Below are 25,778 nucleotides of genomic sequence, written 5' to 3'. Positions count from 1 at the left end.
AGATCTTGAATTTTTTGTTCGAATACCGATTTGTTCGAGACGTCGGGACGTTCGAAAACCGAGGCTCCACTGTACTTGACTTCTTCACCCACCAATCCACTAGGATGAAATACAAGCAAGGAAAATGAAATTGAAACAAAAGAATAATGTGAAGAAGCTGATTAGCAGTCTGTCATTAATAAAAAGTAGAGTAGTAGTCGAATCCACAGCAGGTAAAGCCTAACCTGTCCCTGTTCGGACAGATCGATGTTTCTCCATCACCAGTTTGTCATCTGCATTCAGACAGCCTGATGCTGTTCCCTCAGTCTGGCTATTGAGATGCAGGTCCTCTGCTGTACCATTTGGAAATGTGCACGTTCATCTCAGGCTGCACGCCTGTATTTGATTCAAGTCAGTCTCCTCCTCATCCAGATCCTTGGGGAAACTTTTGGGGTGGATCTTGCCAATTTCTTCAAGGGCACTGGCGAGAGAGTCGAGGTCAGCCGTGTCCTGGTGGCGGGCCTCCCATAGGCACAGGATAATGGCTGAGGGACTCTGCTGCTTTGCAAAATAACCAAGGTTTCTGTTGAGGTGCACAAAAAAGAATGAATGAATAGAAAAAAAATCATCAAGGTTGGGGAATAGGAAAACGATTAACCGTCCTTAAACGTGAATAAACATTTTGGAATACACTGGAAGTAGAAATGGGAAAAATGTAGTTGGTCTGTCCTGTATTTACAATTATACAAAGAGTATACAGCTTTGATCCTCACGAAATGTGACAATGGTAAGAGATTCCATTCATTCTCTATTCATTATCTGAAACGATTATCCTCATATGGGTCACGGGCGTGCTGGAGCCTATCCTAGCAGTCATTGGCCAGTAGGCGGCGGATTCCCTGAATTGATTGCCAGCCAATTGCGGGGCACACATAAATAAAAAAACAATCACAGTTTAAATCACACCTACGGATAATTTGCAGTAATTAACCGGTCTACCACACATGTTTTTGGAATACGGAAGAAAAACGAAGTACCCGGAGAAAACCTATGTAGGCACGGGGATAACATGCAAACTCCACACAGGAAAGTCGGAATCAAACACTGTAACTCTGAACTGTCAGGCGGATGTGCTAACCAGTACACCACTGTGCCACCCTTATTTCATTCATCATATCATAATTATTGATCATGGTAATGATAGTTGGTTGGATATTAACGGCATTTATTGATCATAGTAATGATAGTTGGTTGGAGACTAACGGCATTTATTGATCATGGTAATATTAGTTGTATGGAGACTAATAGGACAGTTGCTGTAATGGCTTCTTGACATGTTTGTAAACTTGCTATGTATGTTTACAATCATGGCAGCAGGCATGCTCTCCCTCTCTCCCCGTCTCTCTCTCTCTCTTGAAGGAACTTGCGGAATGTAGTTCACAGATGTCTGACCTTGATTGACTCCAACTATATTAGTTCAGTGATTCACAGGAAAGGAACGAGCTATATTCACCAAAGTTCAACTGACACGTATATGTAGTAATGGTTTGTAATATTATGTAATTTAATATACACATTTGATAACAGTTTGGTACGTTACTTCATTTGAAAAGTAATGTGCTGTTGTTAAATGCATGTGTGTGTCTGTATAGCAATAAAGCTGAAAATAATCTTTAGTAGATTTTCAAGCCAAACTAATCAAAAGTCTGCAATTTGTCTGAATATAGTACAATTAGCAATAAAGGTGAAAATAATCTTTACTAGATTTTAAAACCAAACAAATCAAAAGTCTGCAATTTGTCTGAAGATAGTACAATTAAGTGTTTCACCCTGGCAAGAGAGGGAAGATTTTATTTATTCTGACTTGACTGTTATGCCACGGCTGCCCTGGAAGGATTTTTTTTTTTTTTGCGTTCACATTTCTTTACTGTTGTTTTTGTGACCCGATTCGACTCTTCTGGGACTCTTGTGTATTGTAGAGATGCAGAACATTAGTCATAACTTCCACAAGCAGCAGCTCTTGTCCCTGAAACAAGTCTTTAGAAATAGCCAGGGCCGGTTTTTGCTATGGGCAATATAGGCGACCGCCCAGGGCGTAATCCACGTGGGGGTCCATGAGCGCTCTCAAGAAAAAAAAAATCGCCAGTTTTCTGGATCAGTCAAGTCCATCTCAAATGTGTTCAGTGGGCACGGGAGTGCCCTTATTGTCACGTGATGTCAATTTGCTGCTGAAAGTCGTGTTGGGTCTGGTCGGGGTTCTTTAGTTGGTTCTTCGTGTGTACGTGTCAGAAGAGCGCCCCTCTCTCACCTGCTCAGAGCAGGCAAGAGGGCGGCGGCCGGCAGGGGACAGCAGAGGCCGGAGAGGAAAAGCAAAGGGAGGGGGGTTCTGCTTCCAAATAAATTGTAAATTGCATTGCATTCATAAAAATAATAATATCTATCCGTATGTAATCAATTGGGTTATGTGAAATATTTACACCCCACCCCCCAAAAAATGGACGATGTTATGGTCGCATATGATCACCATGATCAATAATTATGATGCACGCATATGTGACGTGATCAATTTAAGTAAAAGTTGTTTGAGAGACCGGATGTGATTGGGAAAAAAAAATGTTTTTGTTGGGGGGGGGCCGCGATGGATGGTTCGCCCAGGGCGCAAAAGTAGCCAGGACCGCCCCTGCAAATAGCGGCTTTTAAAAAATAATTTGCAATTGAATATCTCAGGTATTCAATATCCCAAGAGTGTTTCCTGTCTCAGTCTGAAATCAGTCCAACTCTAGATAATATACTACTCCACTATTAGTTCGCATTTTATAAATATTACTTTAACTCTCACTGATGCTTTTGTGGTCAAACCACTCAACTCAGATGACTACCCTTGCTAGCCTGGCAATCCAGATCAATATTGAGCCATTGGTTTGGTGGGGATTGCATTGCTACACATTTCTGAAGAGGGGCAAAGCTGAGCAAACAGACAATTTCAATGAACCAATCAGCAAAGAGCAGACATGACGTAGAAGAAAAAAAATTATTTTGTAATGAATGCTTCCGATGGCATCAGATTCTGAGGAAAGGGTTTTTTGGTTATTTAAAACCGAGTTCAATGCTGAATTGAACAAACTGTCGTATCTCTCGTGTTGTTTTGAATGGACTTCCGCCACTGGAGGACACATCACATCAAGCAAAAGAATTTGATCTGCCTGACGAGACTCAGTGACGGTCACGTGAGGAGCCATCTGAACCCATTTCAAACCGCACTTGCTCAGTGTGAAAGTCGTGCGACAATGGGACATTTCTGGTTTCCACCATGCCCATATTTGGAACTGTTGATGTTGCAGCCTACTAGGAAGTAAAAGTGGAGGTTTTGCATATGAGTAGCATGCTGGGGCTTTTCTCCTTTTAGTTTGGGCTCGTGACCCATTAAGTCGTTTATTTTGTTGATTTATAAATTATAGATGATAGCTTTTTCATAGGTTGATGCAACAGCCATTGATTCCCAGCTGTTTCACCTTTGGTCAGGGTCTTCAGTCCTTTTTGTTTGTTTATTTGAACTTATTTTTGCTTGGGCAAAATAAAGCTCTGGCATTTCGACCTTATTCCTGTTTGACTATGGCGTCCTTATTATGTTGTGGATGCCTTATGAACCAAAGACTCTGTAACACACACCTGGACAAGATGCATTCTTCACTGATGAAAAAAAAACAACCTTGACTGCTCATTTTAAGAAGAAAGATGACATGACCAGCAGAGTGTCTAATTTTCAAATTAGTTGAATCAAACCGTTGCTTGTCAATAAGTCTGACAAAATAACACAAAATCACTCCACCATCTCCTCTCCATTTAGAAGCGTGTGTGTGTGTGTGTGTGTGTGTGTGTGTGTGTGTGTGTGTGTGTGTGAGACGTCGCTCCAATAGAACATATTGCTATTCCGGGGGCCTTGCTCCCGCGATAGAAGACCTCTTGCTGCGCCACCCAGCAATGTGGTCCCCGCCCCTCACCACACACACAACGAATGGGTTTGACGAAGGCATGCTGCACCCTGCTCAATACGGTGTGAAAAGGGCTTTACTGCAGCTGCGGCTGGCTGGTGACCAGTCCAGGGTGTACCAATGTTGACTGTGGAGGACAGGCAGTACTGAAAATGGATGCATGCAGGATATCATTTCTCAGTTGGCTATGGTTCTACATAATCACTTCTTTGCTTCAAATTCTATGCTTATTTTTACACCCTAGCATGATGTGCATGTTATAGATGATTTTGTCACCTAGCTTCTTTTATTCCACTTTATCTATTTATTCCGTCATCCTGCTGTTGTTTCACTGGTTTACAATTGTGTCCATAAGCACAAAAACTACTGGTATATATATTTCTTCTGTGCAAATCCTGTCTGGGACTCTCCCAGAACATAAATATAGAGCTATACCTGTGCATAATTGGTTCTCTTTAAATGCGGTGAGTGGCGTAATTACAGTGGGATTTTCATCATCTAATTAGGATCTCAAGGATTAAACATGTTGATAATTATATGCAAATAGACCTTCCAACATAGATTTCCCAGCTGTAATACGACGTTGAGAGATATTTAAAGAAGTACAAGTTGTTGATTAAGACCTCTAAGTGTTTTGAGATTTTAGGGGAAAACTGAATTCATTAAATTCAATGACCGGTTAAAATCTAATTAAAAAAAGAAAAAATCATTTAAAGATATGCATGTCCCACTAAATATCTATGGGCAAAACTCAGTACAAAGTAAATATGTGATTTAGGCTCACTGTGATTATACAATGCATTAATTTAAACTGAAATTAAACGGGCATTACCATGGTTTAAGAACAAATCTAAACTATGATCTCTTATAACAAAGGGAGAAAGCTGCATTTCATAGATTTCAGAGTAGTAACGAAAACTAAGGAGCCTTGCCTGTTGCCGCGTCAATGTGTAATGCAAAAATAGTCCAGTAGAGGTCAGTGTTTCACTGCAACTGATTAGAACACGCCAAAGAGAATGCCAATTTAAAAGGCTGCAGCAATCCAAAGCCACCATCCAGCAGAGCACGGAGAGGAAATCTTATCTAGATAATTTGGAACCTCAAAGAAATCGAAGATAGCGGCCCCTCATGAACCGCAGAGCAGGAGATTAGAGCCACCACAATCTAAAACCCAGCAAAAAAACATTGAGGAGCTAAGTGACCATAACAATAGAAGCGCTCCTCATTTGTTCAGTGTTCACAAAACACACAAGCACAAACCATATCAGTACATTCTGTAGTTTTGAAGTACACGTACTTGACATTTCATCAGGCACACAGTGGTCTCTAAATTTTGACGTTGTCATTAACATGATGCTTGATATAGGAATGTGCCTTACATGTTAGTCACAACTGGATTTTATTATTGTGAAATAATTTTTGATAGGGAGCTTGTCTTGCCTCTAATGAGGTAAACCAGTAAGGGTTTGGGATTTTTCATTATAGTTAGTTTTTTCCCCCATTTTGACATTTAGGTTTAATGAGGAACAGGTTTGTAGTTTTTATTTTTCCACAAATGAGGCAGTTTAGTGTAGTTTTGTAGTTTCTGTTTATGGAATGTTTATTGAGCGCAAAAGATAAAAAGTCACTGGGTGTTGTGTAATAAAATACATTACAATTCTCAAATGACTGTTTGATCTTCCTTCTTCTGTCCAGATAGATGTACAACAATGCCAAAATTAATACTTTTAAAATGAACCCGAAAGCTCATGTATTATATTTAGGGCCAAAAACGAAAAAGAACATTGACACTATGATGGAAATAACATTTAGTCAGTTTTATAAATTTAAGATGTAGTTTGATTATTATTATTTATTTTTTTTGGAAAGCATTTTCATGTTTTACTTTAACAAGAATGTTTTATTTTTATTTTTGGTTAATTTGTTTTTGTTAACTATAATAACCTTGATGCGGGCGATGTCCTGTGTGAGTCACCTGATTAATAGGTATTCATTTGTTCGATCTATTTTCTCTACTGCTTGTCCACTCAATTCCATCAGATTTTTCATTGACACCAAGGATTGACCAGGAGCCAATCGCACAGCAAGATATACTGCAACTTTGTCACTCTTCAACAGTATGAGTCTACGAGTTAATGTGATCTGAAAATATCTGTATTCTCTCGGTATAATATGCACTCTGTGTATTTCAACAACAAATGAAAGTACATTTGCCTTTTGGATGCAAATAAGTTTGCAACATTCTCGTCAGGAGAACAAACCTTATAAATGTGACATGATCGCAAGACAACATGCACATCAAATGCAAAAGAGGCAGGTGGCTTACCGATCTAAATGGAGTTTGTGGGCTAAGAGTTGCCAGTCCTTGCCCTTGGCGTTGGCAGTGTCAAAGGTGGCACAAATCCTCTGGCGGATGGATAAGGGGATTTTGAAAGCCCTGGGCCCCGTCTGAGAGGTGATGGTGCAGTCCGTCTGCATGAAAATTGGAACCAATTCCTTTTCAGTCTGGGGAAAAAGAAGTGGGAGCCAAGCACGTTTTAATCTGTTAGATGATTTATTTTTTAAGTATTTCAACATTAAACTATCGTACAGGATATGACGTGATCAAATGATGTGTATGCTTCAAACACATGATTTCTACTTTCTTTTTCTATTCGAAGACAAGGTTGTGATACATGTTCCTTTAAAAATATATTTTTAACACTTTTCACATATTTTTGTCTTGAGAGTTGGAGTCCTAGGATGAATGTCTCTCTGCTTGTCACAGTAAACACGCAGATCAACAGTGTTCCATGTATGACAGTAACATAGTCATGTATTCCCTTCTTACTGTTTAAACAGCCCCAAACCACTTGCATTTTTAAAAATAAATTTGCATGGCTATTATTTGCAAGTATGAATAACTATCATTGGCACACTGCATAAGAATTCCACAAAACATGAGAAATATATTTGTTCAGAACGATATAGTATGAATGTCGAAAATTAACCCGTCTGTACAATTTATGTGGCGTTTTTGTTTGGTTCAAATGTAAATATCTATCTGTTAAAATCGATGCACTAACACATTGCATATTACCATGATAGAGGGATATTTTTGAAGCAGCGTGAGGAAGAATGTGAGCTATCTTAAATTTGCTATTTAGAACAGGCATCATAGTTTGTCCTCTTTGTTTGTGACAGAGATAATATAATTAACATATAAGTAGCGCTACCACTGCTGTGGGTAGAAAAATATTTTGTTTCCTTGTCACATCTGACAAAGCATCCATCTACTGGGGATGATGAAAGCTTGGCAGTGTTGAAAGCCACGGGGCAAGATAAGCATGTAAGTGAGCGAGTCTGAAAAAACACTTGTGAGTAGACGAGTATCATTCTCCTCTGCCGAAACAGCCGCTTGTCAAGGTGCTCTTGAATAAGGATTTCAAACTCCTCGCTGCTCTAGTGGAGCTGCTCAGCCGCTGACAGAAGATGCTTGTTACGCTGAGAAGCTGCCGGGTGTTGATGCATGCCAATGTGAAAGTAGTCATTTTCTGTTCAAAATAGCTCTCTGAATAAAGATTAGTAGATTGTTGGAAATTGATAGATTGCTGTTATGTATTGAACTATATAAGTTTAGGGCAAAACATAATGGTGTCCTCACTCTATTAATATCCAACACAAGCTCAGGAGAGCTCATCCTGCTGACAGTGGAAACTGCAGGAAGGTTACACAAAGGTTGAGCAAGAAAGTCCACTGTCCCGTCTGTCTCCCGCCTGCAGACGAAGTGGCTCACCTTGCCAACAGCTGTGTAAACCTGCAGAATCTGTTCGTGGCCTTTGACCTGCCGCACGCTGATTTTGCAGGAGAGCTGGGTAGTGGCGGGACTGTATCTCTCCAGGGAGAAGGCACAGTGCAGAGGCTGCTGGTTGCTGCACCACACTTGGGCAAAGGAGAATTCCTGCCAGTAATATATAGTGACAGAGTATGTTAAAAACATGACTCAGCTCTCAATCCCATACTTACTTACACATCAGATCCAGAAATGCGAGTTGTCCCCCCCAAACAAAAAAAATAAATAAAAATGGTTAAGATTACATGTTTGGCAATCAAATCCGTTAATTAAAAACAAAGATTATTTTAATGTGAAATGCACAACACACTTGCTACATTGTTTTCCGGTTCAGCAATCTAATTTTGGCTCTGACCTGCCTGTGCTGAAATGAATAGTCTATATTGTCTTCTTAAGTGTAAGTTTGTACAGTAATTGTCTAATCTGTGAACGTAGGTGTCCATGGACATGCACTCTGCGATTGACCATTTGCCCTACAAATGATCCAGGGTACTGCGCTCCTCATCAAATGAGAACAAAAAAATGGATGAAGGATGAGTTTCAGGAGAGTAGGATTTTCACAGAGAGATCATTTTAACATTAAATATGTGTGTATTGCTGATATATAATAAGGGTCCGTTTTTTTAATGGCTATTGAAAGATTGATTTCATTTATATTTAATTTCTGAAGAGCCAGCATATCTCTTCGTACGAATGTCATTGACCTCTTCAGGATTCTATCGCCACCAAATCTGCATACTATTAGGTGAGCTGCCACTTATTCTCAGAGGAGACTGTATTAGACGTGTTGACCTGCGTTCTTGCTGAAGACCCGAACCTTCTGATTTTGATCTTGACTGCACGGCATAGCACAAAACAGCCGATAATATTCAGGGAGAGGTAGGGGGGGATGTGTGGAAAAGAGGCGGAAAGCTTGGATGCTCTTCAGCACTAAAAGCTGACTTGACGTATGCCACAATGCTCGGCTATTATTCTACAGCTGCTCCACAAAGCGTGGTGTGTCTGTTGTCCCGAGGCTCTCATAAATAAAGCTGTTGAGAAGGCGGATGACTTTGAAGCACAGACCTTTCGTCCTGCATTCACTGTATTTTTTTTGAGTCAGAATACAGCTCAGCAGCTCTGCAAATTTCTTTCACAGGTAAAAAAAAAAAAAAAGAAATAAATAAAACAGTGGCGGTTGAGTGCAGCAGTCTGTCCTACTTATTCGATACCGCGTGACTTTGATCCTGAAAAGTAAAGGTGGGTAAGAGCAAGATTCATATTAGAGCTGGAATTTTTAACTATGCAAAGAAGGGATAATCACATCCAATCAAATGCCACATGTAGTACGTTTTAACAAAAAAATTCAAATTTATACATTTTTGCAGTATGCACCAACACTGGCATTGCAGCAAGACACATTTAGAATGCTATGACTCTTGAACAATCATCATCTAAGAGACTAATTTGCTGTATTTGTTTGGGTCCGCTGTTTATAAATGCATCTAATGTTGATACAGCAATTTTGCAGATAAAAGTGTTTTAAATCCTATCAAAATTAACAGCTCTGCTTAATGTGTTCAGAATGGCAGCAAATAACGTAGTCAGCAACTGTATTTTCATTTCGACAGCAAAAAAAAAAAAAAAAAATCAATGCACTGTTGCCCTTAGATTCAAGAGGCGGGTGCCTTGTTCAAGGACACCTTAGCAGTAGTCAGCAAGCATAGTTTCTCTCCACCAACGAGCTGCAGAGATGTCCGAATAATCATTTGTTTTTCACAGCAAACAGCTTCTGTCAAGTCTTTATCTTGTAGCGCTTTGTTTCCTTTCATTCCTTCTATTGTTTTCTTTAAATAGCATTGACTTTAACGACAATCACAGTAAGACAGCAGGAACTAGCATCTGCTGGTAGTTGCTGACAAAAAGATGAGTCTGAGTGACTATATGAATGAAAGACAGTTGAATCATATCTCTGTCATGAAGGAGTTCATCTGATGTGTATTTTAATAACGCCTCGCTTTTAAAAATGGTAATTTTAAAAGTGATGAATTCATTAAATACACTGCTTAAACATATTACATCACTACCCAATGTAAGATTTACGCAACGACATTAGTTATAACCAAAATATTTTAATGTTTGTAATGTAACTGCAAATTTACTAGTTAATCAAAGATATTCAACAAAGATAATTTTAATGAATATTGTTTAGTGTTTAAAAGAAAAAATAAGATATTGCATATTTTCATTCTTGTAATTGTAATTACTTGCTTTTCTTAGAAAAGTATGACTTAATGGGCAAACTGTATCTTTGATTCATATCTGAATCAAGAATCACAGTTGGCAAGTGAGCTGCCTCAAATTAGGGAATGTGCAAAATCAAAAAATGCAATGCTATTTATATGTACTTTGTCATTTTTATTCATTATTAGTAGTGCAATAGCAATAATGGCTATAGCTGTGTACTAAGCTCACTACAATCAATGGTATTGTACAAATTAACAATGCCTCAAAGATAAATAGAAAAGAAATTAAAAAAAATAAATTGGAAAAAAATACTTTGCTGTGAAATTCCAACAATACATATTACATGCACATACACAATTTTACAAACAAAAGCATTTTTGTGTGAAAACCAAAATAAAAGCAAAGAATTTAAAGTGTTGCTTACCATTAGTTACGCTTCACTGAAACGTGGCTGTGTGTGTTATTCCAACAAGTATTATGAAACTGACAGTACAACAGCGTGCAGTGTGATGGTGTTTGTTATTCTTTGATGGATAATGTTAGCACAGTTCTTCTCTGTGTATTAATGGACACAATCTACCAGCTTCAATTTGTGCGACTGCTTTAGTTTGTCACCGCTGATATAAATCATATCAAATGTAGGTTGCCAAGAGATCCACCGAGTGGTTTTTGGGCAGTGTAATGGATTCACTTTTTCTTTTTAAATATCTAGAACTCATATGTTCCTGCTGTAATTACATTACATTCAGAGACTTCCGCAACAAAATACAAAACAAACAATTCTGAACCTTTGCTTGTATGCATTTAGTGTAGCACTCTGGAGTGCCACAGATATTAGTGACCACAGTAGTAAAACTATTTCTGATATGTGTGTAAATTTTGATTTGAGACTTATTTTCCCATTTTTCCATTTGGTAAAACCACACGTAGTATGCAACTAGTCTTTTGGCATGCCTCACTCAGTTATGACACAAATGCTTTTTAGTTTACTCATGTACCGTGAGATTTTTCCAATGTGAAATATGCTCCTTTGCTCAACAACAATTGGGAAACACTGCAGTGTACAGTATTTTATGATTACTATTGATTAGGCATATTTTGTCAGTTCTAGTGATCATTACCTGACAGGTGGTAAAGGGTTTGATGCTCCACAAGAACTGAGGGACATCCTGGATAGACACTTGCAGGCTGAAGGTGTTTGCTCGAAAAGGCAACATCTTTGGCTCCTCGAGGAGCTGACCGCCTCTACTCTTTTCTGCTGCCACCACTCCCTGGGTGGCAAATGAGAAATAATTAGTAAAAGAAAGAAAAGTACAAGTGGTCAGGATCAGAAAAGCAAGTAAGATGAAGGAAATAGAAGACAATTTTGCAAACCAGTATAAACACCTGTTGTCAAGCCTTTTTTGATCAAATTAGCTTTTTGTCTCATCGCAAATTTAAATTTTTAAGTGCGACTGAGAGATTTCTACATTAACGAATCCTCCAACTTGAGCTCTCCATTAGCATCACATTTGCAAGACCCAACAGAGCAAAATGAAGCTTGTATTTGATGGTGTTGAAATATTTGCATGAGCGTGTCAATGGTAAATAAATGTCTGTCTCCCACATTGAAGTTGCGATGATGAGATCACTTTGTTGTCGCTTGCAGGTGATTACTTATCATCTATCACTCTTGAGTTTCTCAATGAGATGGTTTCATGTCTGGCCTGTCTCTCCTAGGACATCTCAATGATTACAAATACAATTGTAATAGATGTAAGGTCACTAAGATTGAGATCCTGCACATGAACATAGTGGGCTACTCGCGAGAGTGTACTTATTTGTTCGGAACAATGTGCTTGAGGCAAATTGGATTCTGTAATTTCAATGGGCATGGAAACTGGCAACCATTGACAAACTTTGATTAAAAATTTCAAGTTGAAAACAAAAGATAAATGACAACTAGGAAACTGGAGCATACGGTGTCTCATTGCAATACAGTGATCCCACACCTTTGGTAAATGCACTACTTCACGGCTTTATAAGTGACGAAAGAACTGCGTTTAAACACAGGCTGATAGTGTGGGGCTCGGCTCTGAGCAATGTGCGTCACTGCGGACAAGCTCGGGAAGCGACGCAGTACAACCATGTGTAACAAAGGGGAAAAGGAGAAAACGGAGGCTGGAACGCTAGCAGAGCAGGTGCATAAGGTGACAGTTTAATGCTCAATATTTGATCTGTACACAATTATTTGAGAAAAATATTCCAATGGTACTATATTTCAGATAATGACTGTGTGACTACCGTAATTTTCGGACTATAAATTGCTCCGGAGTATAAATCGCACCAGCCATAAAATGCACAATAAAGTGAAAAAAAAAACATATATAAGTCGCACTTTTGAGGCATACTTTTATATATTTTTTGGGGCAAATTTATTTGTTAAAATCCAGCACCAAGAACAGACATGAACGAGCAACAACAGGCTAAACGATAGGTATGCTAACGTGACATACACACAAACGAGGAGCTGAGAACGGGCCTGACGTAACATTCAGAGTTATTCAAGTAAGTGTTACATAAATAACATGTTTATAAAACCATCTGTGTCACTCCAATTCATTAAATAAATCGATGGTCCTTTATGTAAACAACGCCACGTAGGCGCGCCGTCGGATTCGTCGTGATTTGCATATCTAATTATTCCAATGACCCACATAACGATATATAAAGTATGTTTCAAATAACTATCATATTAAAACAATATTATCAAACCATCTGTGTCACTCCAAATCATTAAATCCATCGATCAAATTCCTCGTCCTTTGTCAACAAAGCCGCGTGTGCACCCTGACGGCAGCCTTGTCGTTATTCCACAGATCTAGTATATAACTATATTGTAGCGTTAACAAAGTACAAGCAAAGACGTGGGTTTGGTAAACGGCTCTTTATTCAACAAAACAAGAGTTCAACGAGGCAACAACTACTGAACTTCCAGCCACGGAGGTGGAAGACAGCTCCCTAGAATAGGACCGGGCGTGCGTAAAAGCCATGTCCGAGCCCCATCCACCGTCCCCGGACAGCCACCCGGCCGAGCGCCGGCCCCCGACTTCCAACCACGGAGGTGAAAGAAAGCTCCATAGAGTACGACCGGGCGTGCGTAAAAGCCATGTCCGAGCCCCATCCACCGTCCCTGGACAGCCACCCGGCCGAGCGCTGGCCCCCGACTTCCATCCACGGAGGTGAAAGAGAGCTCACGTCGAGAAGGACCGGGCGTGCGTAAAAGCCATAATAGTTTTTCAAACCTTCTGTGTCACTCCAAATCATTAAATCCTTCAAACTCTTTGTCCTCTGTGTCACATACAAACAAAGCCGCTAATGATGCCGGTAGTACGTGGGGCCCTTCATCATCTTCGTCATCCCGTGATCGAATCTTTGTCCTTTATGTAAACAACTGCCGCGCCACTGACGTCACTTGAAATTCAAATTACAGCAATTCCTTGCTACATCGCAAATTATTATTTTTTTTTATTTTGAAAATTTGTGAAAAAAATTCACATATAAGTCGCTCCTCAGTATAAGTCGCCCCCCCACCCAAACTAAGAAAAAAAAGCGCGACTTATAGTCCGAAAATTATGGTACTTATGCCATGTTATGACTGTACAGTATATGACCTCAATCAGCAGGATCTATTAAATATATTCTAACGCAGTCAATAAGAGACTGGAGTGTGGTCTTTAAAGAAAATTCCTCACAATGCACAGTATCAGCCTTTATTTTTCATATCTTAAAAAATCCCCTCATAGTTGTTTATATTAGTAAATTAGGCTTCTTGCGAAACCAGAAAGCAGTGTGTGGTTATTTCAACTTGGAAAACACACAACAGAGTTGCGGTGTTAGGCAGACAAGAACCCAAGGGATGCTCACATGTCTGGCGTCTGCTTGAAAGGGATAAACCAAATTCAGAAAGCCAGCTGCTGCTGATGGCTCTGACATGACAGAATGGTGGTCACAGGGAGGAATGCGTCACAGGGCTGAGCTTTCCTGTTTAGTCAAGACTCTCAAGGGATCATGACAAACCTGATTTCCCAGTTGTTCACTTAAGGGATCGCAATGCTGCAAACGCCTCTAATCTAGGATGCCAAAAAACAAATCAAGTCGAACATGATAACAATATAAGTATTGATTAAAATTTCACTGGAAATGATTACAGCACAGAGATTTCAAGTATCAAGTCTGTCGAGCTGTAACACAGATGGAGATGTATTTTATTTTTTATAAAGGAAAAATAATGTTTACCGTATTTTCTGCACCCTAAGGCGCTTCGGGTTAAAAGGCGCAGATTCAATTCCAGGGGCTTTCCTGCTTTTATTTCACACCACATTATAGGGTGCATGCATGCCATGACTTAAGGTAAAAAAACTAAACAAAAAAAACAAAAAACAAAAAGTCACGGGAGCAAGGCAGTCAGTTCCATTGTACTTTATTCTACTATCTAATCAGGTACTGTCTTGTACTCACACTTTTAATCGATATTAATTCGCAAATCCATCAAAATCCTCTTCCTTTATATCCAAATTAAACAGTTTGGCAAGTTCGCCATTAAACATGCCAAGTTCCCTCTCGTCATTATCTCGTCATTGTCACGTTGGTCTTCTGCAATGATCCTGGCTTTCCAGAAAGCTCTAATTGTGCCTCGTAAGCATGTCTCTTTGTCTGTGCCATTTTAGAGGGTCCTAATGGTGTTTGCTTTGCACAAATGATAGTATTTATGTATCAATGGCGGCGGAGATATGTACTCTGTGTGTTATGTACAGTTCTTTGAACGTAGTGTCCTCTGATTGGTTCATCAGGTCTACATATTGCGCCTATAGATTACGTCTCTGTGTGGCGGAAGCCACCCAAAACAACTTTACAAATTTGCACAAACGATAGTATTTATTCATCAATGGCGGCGGAGGTACCTACTCTACGTGTTACAAACATTTCTGATTGTTCTTTTCTCTTAATCTACGTAAAACATAATGTTCTCTGATTGGTTCATCGGGTCTACATATTAAACCTGTATATTACGGAAACGACACTAAACAACTTCACAGATTTTGGAATTTGGTCCACACAAAAGGCGCACCTTATTAAAAGGCGCACCTTCAGTTTTTGAGAAAATTAAAGGCTTTTATGTGCACTTTATGGTCGTGAAAGTACAGTAATTACTGACTAATAAAATTTTTCCAAGTTGGACATCCAATCCACACAACAACATAACAATACCTAGTTGACAGAATCTAATATTCATGTTTGGTTGAAAACATCATTGGATCAAATCATTAAAATATATCAAGATACGTATTCAATCATTATTTATTAGATTTTTTTTCAGATGAACCAAACCGTACCATATAAAATTAAATTGAAATCAGACTGAATCGAGTCAAATCGTTCCACTTTCAAATGAACCGTTCTTGAATGGTATCACACCCCGTGTATTGATAGACATATTGAATCGGCATTTACATGAGAATCGATGAGACAAGTGTTGCTGTTGTTCTGATTTCCATAAGTGAACAGTGACTGCTTGTAAACAGCGCCACCCATAGAAATAGGTCTAGAATTGATCCCAAACAGTTTCTACTAGTTCTTTGTTTGATGGATGTGGGCAATAGAAAAAAGATTTCCCCACCTGAAAGGCATGGGGTGTATCATCCACACAGTACACCCGCAGGCTGTAGTTCATGGAATTGCCCTCCATGTTCCCAAACACAGCCAGCTTCAGCCTCTTGATGGCAGCCTGTGTCAAGGGCTCACCCACGAGTACGTAGGAACCAGGCTGGTTGAGCAGCAGGTGGCAGCTTGTGGTGTCCATTAGGCAGTAACAAGAAGTGGACTCATCCTCCACCAACATCACCTCCTGGAACACAAGAGAAGATTTTACATTTTACATAACATTTTAACCTTTTATAAAGATATCTCACCCTCTATTTTGTCACCGTAGTCTGCAATCCTTGAATATTATTTTCATATCCCAATCACTGTTTATATTTTCATCTATATGCATATTAAGACAATATAAGTGATTATCTTATATTTCAATTTGTTTATCTGAATTGGTATGCGACAATTATAGAACCTTTCAAGAAGTGTATTGCTTTTTATTTATCTATTATTGCAGTCCCGAGTTGTACTGCGATTCAGAATCCAGAATTAGGAGGATTTACAAGAAAACTGCACAAACAATTTTTTTTGTTAGATGCGTTTTAAATCAAGCTTAAAATAGATCGCCAAACCCTGAATTGATTTGGAGACTTTACCAATTTGGATATACTATATGGTAAGGAAACATACTATATATGTAGCCCCAGGGGTCTTGGGCATTTATTTTATGCTTGTAAGTTTGAGCCACTGACAGCTGTACAGGGATGATGAAATCTTTCATCTAATATTTTTGTTTTTCATGTTAATATTCAGTTTTCGATGGAAAAGGTTTGGACACTCTCGCTGTACTTTATACGTTTTTTTTCTATGGAATGTGGAAATAGTCTATTTGCGACATTGATGTGTTTCAATCAGGGTATATAAATGTGCGAGTAGCTCTGTCCGTTCAGAATGTTTCAGAAACTGGAATATTGATGTCACTTTTGCAATTTTCTGGCATCAATACTGATGGAAGGTATATAAATTCTTCTTATTATTATTGTTATTATTACTATTGAAACTTGGGGTAAGCAGAAGCTATGTCGGCGGTCGACCCACCCAACAGCAGCGGCACGGACAGCCTCAAGGATGGATCTTCCCCAAGGACACGACACATGACTTGGACAGAGCAAGATTTGAACTGCCAACCCTGAGCCTCCGTTCACTGAGCGACCAGGCCCCAGCCACCGCTTGATTACAAAACAAATTGTGCTACACTGTCATGTTTTGAAATAAACATTTTTGCATACGACTTACTTTAAACAAACATTACAAACAACACTAATCAGAGAGCTCTGATGAAGGCGGAAGAACACACCGACACATGTCAGGTAATGCAACCTAAAATAAATTGTTTGTGATAAAAGAACCAAAAAAGTGATTGACAAGTGAAACAAAATGAACTTAGTACAACTAACACTAAGCAATGTTGCACTGATGCAATCACAACATGAGCGGTGTCAATTGTTCTAGTGCCAAATTTGACAAATTAGTAATTAATGAGTCAAATAAGTCTAAAATGTTACATACAGGTTTTAGAAATAAAACCTAAAAAAAACTTTTTTCAGGAAAAACCTGAAAAACTTCAAATATGAAGAAATAAGTGCATTTTATCCTCCACCATACTGAAACTTGCTTTTGCAAAACTTCCCTAAAACACTTACATTGCTATTTTGTTAAATTCAAAGAAACACATACAACATAAAATATTTATGCCGAGAGCTGCACTGATAAATTAAATTCTTTTTCACCAATGGACAAAAACACAACAGAGGTTTAAATCATAAAAAAATAACAATACAATAAAATAAAATAAAAAATCTACACAGCTGGTGAACAATCTCTGGGGAACAAAAAAATATTCCCCACTATAGTAAAGATGTTGGTACATAGCATAACACAAAATAGTCGATATGAGCAGGATAGTGTTTTATTTATGAGACAGCAGCATTCTAAGCACTTCATTATTTCCAACTCGAGGGAAGAACTTATTCATACCTAGCTTTCCTTCTCATTTCCGTTCAAACATTAGAACACATCCAGCATTTGTTTTCATGTGTGGGAAGAAAATAAATATCTGGCATCACGAGGTAACAAATATCCTGAACCAGACTGGATTTGAAATAATAATGGAAATTATTTACTCTTCAAATTAAAAGGAAATCACATTAAAAAACAAGGCTTGATTTTTGTTTTTTTATAGAGCAATTTTGCTATTCAATTACTGAGTAGTTGAATACTCATTTAGAGGAGCAATTTGTTGCAGGTTAATACTTGGATAAAGGGTTTTATTAAACAAAACAAAAAATACGACTATATAGTGGGGTGGTTGAATGTAGGGATGCAGATATCGAATATTTTGAGTATCCCATTGTACATCTCACTTTATAAACAACCAATTGATTTTCTTTTTTATTTGATCACTTTTTATTTCTTAACGAGGAAGTCAACCCAAAAAAATTGTTAACAATTTGTGTCTCCACTACGTAGTCTAACCGCGGCATTCTGATTAATATTACGTTTATGGAATATGAAGTCGGCAGCAACATCCACTCAATTTTGTGCATCTCAGGGGCCGGCCATTGCTGCTGACTGAAAATTACATCACGGGCAGATTTTGCCTGTTCAATACATATTCCACAAATGAAACAAATCAGAACGCTGTGTTTTGACTGCACAGAACAAAGACAATTTATGGTTTGATTACCTCTTTAGATTCACATTATGCACAATATCAAACTGTATTTTATTGTCTAGAAACATTTTCAGTCTGACAATTTCAAACAAATATAAAGCTAGATAAACTCTGAATTTCTTGTATCAAAAACAAGGCATCAAATTTCTATAAGACCTCAACAGCCTTTTGATGACTTCACTTGAGGAGCTTGCATTTTATCATGCAACATAAAAATAGGTTGTTTCAGGGTGGTGCGTTTATTTGCATTAACCAGCTAACTAGGAGTAAGACAAATATTCTTAACACGACTACAAGTATTGTAAATGTTCAAACTAAAATGAGGACACCTCAAGCAGAATCAGATAATAATAATAATTACAATAATAATCATAATAATAATAATAATAGATTTTATTTATAATGCGTTTTACATTTGAAGGCAAATCTTAAACGTACGGATATAGAAATGATATCTACTGTATATTGAATTTGATTAATGTGATCACCAATTTCAGCTGTGTTTATCTGGTCTATTTTGTCTAGATAACTACCTTCAAAATTAATTTGAAGCGCTTTATCTGGTTCCTATTCTGAAATTCACACTTTTTTGCAATTCAAGAAACCGTGATCCTAAATACAGAAACACACCTTTTGTCAAAATTAGTTCCCGGCCGATAAATTGAATCCACCAATTCTGTCTCTTCAAGCATTGGCCATTTGGCTGATTGTTTTTATCTTCATGTACTCACACCATTTACAACATTTGTACACAATTAACACTCGTTGCAATATATATTGGGCATTGGTTAGATATGCATATTGGGCTCTAAATGGCAAACTTCAGCTGGATGCTGAGCCAGTGGCGTTGTAGTCGCAGCTGACATACCCAAGTATTGCTTAACGTCTCTTGTATAACGCAGCTAGTTGCATCTAGAACCAGTGTGAATTGCCCAGCATAATGACCACCAACACTTTATACGTACATCAAGGTAGGTTGTAGTAGTATGTCGCCGTAATATGCTTCAGTTTGGCACAAAGACAAATTCACAAATGCGCATATACATTTGAACATTACTTGGCAGTTCTACGCTTGCCACATAAACGGCTTCTTTTTTTGCAGTTTTCAGTGCTCTTCAAGTGCAAAATGTTTGCTTTTCAAGTGCTTTTTTCAAGCTTTGAAACATATTGAGTATTTTAAACTCAACTGTCTTCCTCATCCTCCAAAATCTCACCATCAGACATTTATAGGACCCAGTGTGGGCTTATACAATCCATGAAATATGTGTGAACTTAATAGATGCAGTGAGAACAAATATTGTGGTTTAGACTGATGCCCGAGGAGCATTATTTTTTCTGCTCATAAAAATGATGAGGAGCGTTGAGCCATCCACTCACTGTGTTAGTAGCAGCCACATGCACAACAACAAACCTCATCTACTCACTCTGACCTCCAAAGTTGTACTCTTTATGAGGGACTATTTTGTCATTTGCTTGATATCATTAAGTGTTCCCATATACAAAATGACACAGACAGTTGTATTATTATTATAACACATAAAACCATAACTAACAAATGCCGTACCCCTGCAAGACGTGTTTGGTCACTAATCGTATGACTAAACCTAAAAACATCTGGTACAAAACAACAGAAAAAGCAGCAACATACTGAAAGGAGTTGAATTCTTACTATTGTATGCCAATCTGGCTGTTGTGTAAAGGGTCATCACAACATCAAGGCTAGATGTGGTCAGGCATTTATGCACTTTATCTGGATGCATGAAAGAGCTCTTAAACAATCAATCAATATAGTCTCCACTTCCGTGTTCAGAAAATAATATTTGCAGCAACAACAGACAATGGAGAAAGCACCCTATCACTAAATAACAAGCTCTTTAAAGTGCTGACAACTACCACAACAGCCTGGGGCAAACCTGCGGTATTCATTATTCGGACTCGTGTGTGGCTTGCTAAAACATTTTGCCCCATTTACATTTACATTCCAGTCTGACTGACTTTTTCTTCTCATTATTTTCACTCCATTCCAAAGTTGACATCATCTTGATGGTTACAGCTAAAAACACAATAGTTCAAAGTGACAGCGAGTGTGCACGTTATTGCTTTGAAATGAAATGCTACAAGACTTTCATCTATCCATTTTCTGTACCGCTTGCCCCCACGGGGGTCGCGGGCATGCTGGAGCCTATCTCAGCAGTCATCGGGCAGCAGGCGGGGGACACCCTGAACCGGTTGCCAGCCAATCGCAAAGCACACAGAGACGAACAACCATCCGCACTTGCGCTTACACCTTCGGGCAAATTTGGAGTGCTCATTTAGCTTACCATGCATGTTTTTGGGATGTGGGAGGAAACCGAAATGCCCGCAGGCATGGGGAGAACAGGCAAACTCCACACAGGGAGGTGGAATTGAACCAGCATCCTCCGAACTGTGAGGCGGACGTGCGAACCAGTGTCCCACCGAGCCGCCCTGCTACAAGACTTATCTGAGAACAATAAAAAACGCTACTTTGATAGAGAGGAAAGCATTCTGACATTGTAGACACCTATAAGAATCCAATATCCAATAAGTTATTTTTGAAAACATTAGAGCGATGCTGAGAAAAAAAGTAAAATATCAGCAGTTGCACAGATTGCTTGTTCCTTGTGTTGACATATTGCAGGAAAACAGAGAAACGCTGGCAGCACAGAAAAACCCCAGTGCTTTTCCACGTGATTTGCTAACGTCTAAATTCATTGTGCAGGATCTTTCCTGATCCACTAATCAATATTTTCCTTGTCTAACAGCCCCTTATGCCCTCTATTGCAATTCCCTTACAATTCACCTCACTGACTGAAAGCAGCTATGCCTCTTCCTGCCTATTACCGGCTATAATTGTTTCTTTATTTTACTCCTGCTACGACATTACCAACATGAGGCCTGATGTCACCCTGTGGACACAGAGAACATAAGGCAGGATCAATCGGCTCTCATGTACAGCTTGGACATAATTTACCTGTCACGTGACCAGCTGGTGCTTTTATTGTATACAGCTCGTAGTAAAGATTCCAAAAGATCTTGGAGCCTATGCCAACCGATTGTGAAATTGATTATGCCATGAACTGGCATAATTTGCAGGGCACATATACTGTAGACCAACCCTTCACACATGGACAATTTATAGTCTTCTATGAATAGAAAATACCTGATTTTTAAAGTCAGCGGAAGCTGCGCAAGCATGGGGAGAATGTACTCACAACTCCACATGGCAAGGCCGAGGCTTGAGTTCACATCAAGCCCTAATCCTCAGAACTGTTAGACAGGCACCGTGACACTAATTAGTACCGTCAATGAAATGAATGACCGTAATTTTCGGACTATAAGTCGCACCGGAGTATAAGTCGCACTTTTGGGGCATATTTTTATATATTTTTTGTTTATTTTATTTTTATATATATTTTTTCATTTGTTAAAATCCAACACCAAGAACAGACATGAACGAGCAACAACAGGCTAAACGATAGGTATGCTAACGTGACATACACACAAACGAGGAGCTGAGAACGGGCCTGACGTAACATTCAGAGTTATTCAAGTAAGTATTACTAAGTATTACTAAGTAAGTATTATTAAGTATTACATAAATAACACGTTTATCAAACCATCTGTGTCACTCCAATTCATTAAATCCATCGATCGTGCTTTATGTAAACAATGCCGCGTATGCACCACATATGCTGACGTCGGACCCGTTGTAAGTTGCATTTCTAATTATTCCACGGACCCATATAATGATATACAAAGTATATTTCAAATGACTATCATATTAAAACAATATTATCAAACCATCTGTGTCACTCAAAATCATTAGATCCATTGATCAAATTCCTTGTTCTGTATGTCAACAACACCACGCGTGCGCTGCAGAGATCTAGTATATAACGATTGTAGCGTTAACAAAGTACCAGGAAAGACGTGGGTTTGGTAAACGGCTCTTTATTTAACAAAACAAGAGTTCAACGAGCCAACAACTACTGAACTTCCAGCCACGGAGGTGGAAGAGAGCTCCATAAATAGGACCGGGTGTGCGTAAAAGGCATGTCCGAGCCCCATCCAACGTCCCCGGACAGCCACCCGGCCGAGCGCCGGCCCCCGACTTCCATCCACGAAGGTGAAAGAGAGCTCCCGTCGAGAAGGATCGGCGTGCGGAAAAGCCATAATAGTTTTTCATAATTTTCAAACCTTCTGTGTCACTCCAAATCATTAAATCCTTCAAACTCGTCGTCCTCTGTGTCACTTACAAACAATGCCGCTAATGATGCCGGTAGTACGAGGGGCCCTTCGTCATCTTCGTCATCCCGTGATCAAATCCTTTGCCCTTTATGTAAACAGCCGCCTCGCGGCACGGGTGACGTCACTTGCAGTTCAAATAACAGTAATCCCTTGCTATATTGCGGTTCGTTTTTCGCGGTTTGACTACATCGCAGATTTTTGAATTTTGAAAATTTGTGAAAAAAAATCACATATAAGTCGCTCCTGAGTATAAGTGGCCCCCCCACCCAAACTATGACAAAAACCGTGACTTATCGTCTGAAAATTACGGTACAATTCATCAAGTTATCCCTTCACATTTGTGCTTTACTTAAAAAGTGTCCTGATAGGTTAATGCAGGTTTTTACAATGCTACAGTTTTTTTTAAGAGATTAAGTAGACTTTTTCTGCGTGGAACTAAAATTGATACAGTGTTTGGACAACTTGTATTCTTCACCAGTGTCCTAAAAAGGATTGTTAACAACTTTAGACATTCTACTGTTCATGCGGACAGAGCGTAGAACAAGTGAGAGGCAGTAGTTCTATACATTTGTATTACTGATGGACAGACGAAGGCTGGATAGAAACTCAGATGACCTGACACACAGGCGGCCTTTATTAACGCTGTAGGGGGAATTTATTGTTGTGAAGGATTTCAACATTGTGTGGCGTGAAGATCAATATTTTCACCCCTGCTAGTCAATAGCTCGGCAATTGTACTTCTATAACGTTGGGGATGTTGCCTCCGACTGCTCATTCAAAGACATCCGTGCCCCAAATAACTGCTGGCTCCTCAGGTCTGACCTAAAGTGCAGGTGATTGAAAAAAGATGTGGGCTTTGTACGATGAGCAACATGTTTGGAACATTTTTAAAATCTACTGCTTGAGTTTGTGTGGGTCTTGGCTGTATACTTTCAAAAAACTTTTAAAATATGCCTACAGCTGCCGGAGTTATTTACCATCGTTGCATGGGCGGCAAAAACAGATGGACTTCATTGTCTGAAATAAACCCCAAACAGTTATCATTATGGTTGAGAGGTTTGAAAACATCAGCAGCTGTTGCTTAATTTGTGTTTATTTCTTTTCAGAAGACATTCTTGGTTCTCAGGAAAGTTGCACAATGATATGGCTATGAGGGGACAAGGTCATGTAGTAAAATACTGTTGAAACCCATACGTCAGCAATCATGTCCATTTATGTTATCTGCATGTGTCATGTGGATGAGACCCAATAGAATAAGTGGATCTCTCGAGGCAGACAAAAAAAAAAAAAGACATCTTGGCTCAGAAATTATTGAAAGACTTCCCCATCGAGTTTTTGTTTAACAATAATCAGAATCAGCTTCATTGACCAAGTTTGGAATGCCAAACAGGGAATTTGACTCCGGTTGATCTCAGCCTCTGTATGACATTTAAGTGACTGACACGTTTCCTGGTCCTGGACAAGTACAAGTCTTGGATAGATGGGAGGTTGGTCTAACAAATCAAGATAAAAAAAACACGCTGGAATAAGTCTGTTTTTTTAAATTCATTTACGCATTCAAACGCCTCAACGTATATGGTGTTTATATTTACCAGGGCCTGCGAGATCACAGATTTTTTTTTTTGTGTATTAGTGTTGTTCTTCTCTTTTCTGTTCTATAAAATTGCCCCATAAAAAATATTGATCAGAATTAGCTTTATTGACCAAGTTTGTGCATGCCAAACAGTGATTTTACCCAAAGATCTTTTTTTTTTTGCATATTGAGGTGTTATTACATTTGTTACTCCTTTTTGTTCATACTGCTTATTAAAATATTTGTGTGATATCCATTGGTCTTGCTGTCAATATATTATGTGCTAAAACTAGTTTGTATTTTATTCTGTATTGAAATACCTTAAAAATGTAAGTTTTTGGAGTGTATTCTACTATGCACATTTCTCTTGTTGTGGGTGTGCTTTTGAAAGTAAACCATGCGTGATGGAGGCTGGGGATTACTGCAGTGCTGCTACTGACATTTCTTCTGCTAAACAAAAATGGAACCAATGTGGAGAAAAGACAATTGAAGGAGCGCAAAATGTTAGTTGACGGTTGTGTGCCTGCCGGTCTTACCTCCCATTTATTGCCCTGGGTTCTCCTCTTGAGATGGATGTTCCAGTTCTCAGAGTCTACCTCGGCACAGTGAGCCACAGTCATGGCTACTGGGCAAGATAGGTCCAGGCCAGGAGGACCATACATCACCTCGGGGCTCAGGGTGATCTCACACACTTCCAGTGTATTGACACTAAACACAGTATGACAAAGTGGGTCAGTGTGTGTGATAACTGAAAAACAATATGCACAAGCAAAGTGTTTAATTGTCCAAAAGAGATTTCTTCTTTCTGTCTTTCATCGTCACAACTGGATTCATTCATTGAAGGACTAACTCAACACGGATTGGGACATTTTTCTACATACAGCTACTCAAGATACCATACAGACAGTACACTAAGACTGTTGAAGTATATGCTACACTTTAAACACATTTATGCTATCCCTCATCAAAAAAAAAAAATCACTGTCTGTGCTAAACGGAAATCATGGATGACAAGACATTTTTATAGGCTCCTGAGAAGTTGAGATGCAACCTTAATAGATGAATGTGTACAGTACTTGAATAAGAAGTTGTCCAACCCCTAATTAAGCATGTGCAATAACCACTGATGATGTCTTTCATATCGCTGAGGAAGAATTTTGGCCCACTGTACTTTGCAAAATTGTTTTAACCACAAGTCCGGATTTTGAATGGGACATTGTAACGTCAATTTCAGTTTGTTTGAGCCAGTCAGGGGCAGTGTTGGGTTGATACTTGACAAGACCCCTTGACTTGAGGGCACAAAATGATGGCCAGACAAATGCGTGCGTGATTCCAAGGTAGACAGTCAGATTCATTTTTTTTCAATAACCAGGAAATCTGGAAGGAATCAGGCTTGTGTGCGGCCAGTGAAATTGACCTGAACTGACAAGAAATTCTGTTGATCACAGTTAAAGCAGCTTTTTTTCATTTATTGATTGTTAGAGTACATTACTTTTTTACATATAGATAGTTCCTTTCCTTTACTTCATCATGAAGGTGGAT

General features: G+C 38.9%; 1 protein-coding gene across 1 annotated transcript in view; it reads right to left on the bottom strand.

Moving 5' to 3' along the window:
- Positions 1-70: 70 nt before the first annotated feature.
- Positions 71-25,778, bottom strand: part of unc5db (unc-5 netrin receptor Db) — a 159,055-nt gene continuing 133,347 nt past the window's right edge. Inside the window, exons 12-17 of the mRNA XM_085910331.1 lie at positions 24,773-24,944; positions 15,689-15,916; positions 11,151-11,300; positions 7,747-7,911; positions 6,298-6,476; positions 71-562 (exon numbers count right to left, since the gene is read on the bottom strand). Of these exons, the coding sequence (XP_085766457.1) occupies positions 358-562; positions 6,298-6,476; positions 7,747-7,911; positions 11,151-11,300; positions 15,689-15,916; positions 24,773-24,944 (1,099 nt within the window). The 3' untranslated portion in view covers positions 71-357. The remainder of the gene's footprint in view (positions 563-6,297; positions 6,477-7,746; positions 7,912-11,150; positions 11,301-15,688; positions 15,917-24,772; positions 24,945-25,778) is intronic.

The sequence above is a fragment of the Syngnathus leptorhynchus genome, chromosome 4, assembly GCF_054491065.1.
Source record: "Syngnathus leptorhynchus isolate UIUO chromosome 4, UIUO_Slep, whole genome shotgun sequence".
Classification (NCBI taxonomy): Eukaryota; Metazoa; Chordata; class Actinopteri; order Syngnathiformes; family Syngnathidae; genus Syngnathus; species Syngnathus leptorhynchus.
This window is presented reverse-complemented; position numbering and strand designations above follow the sequence as displayed.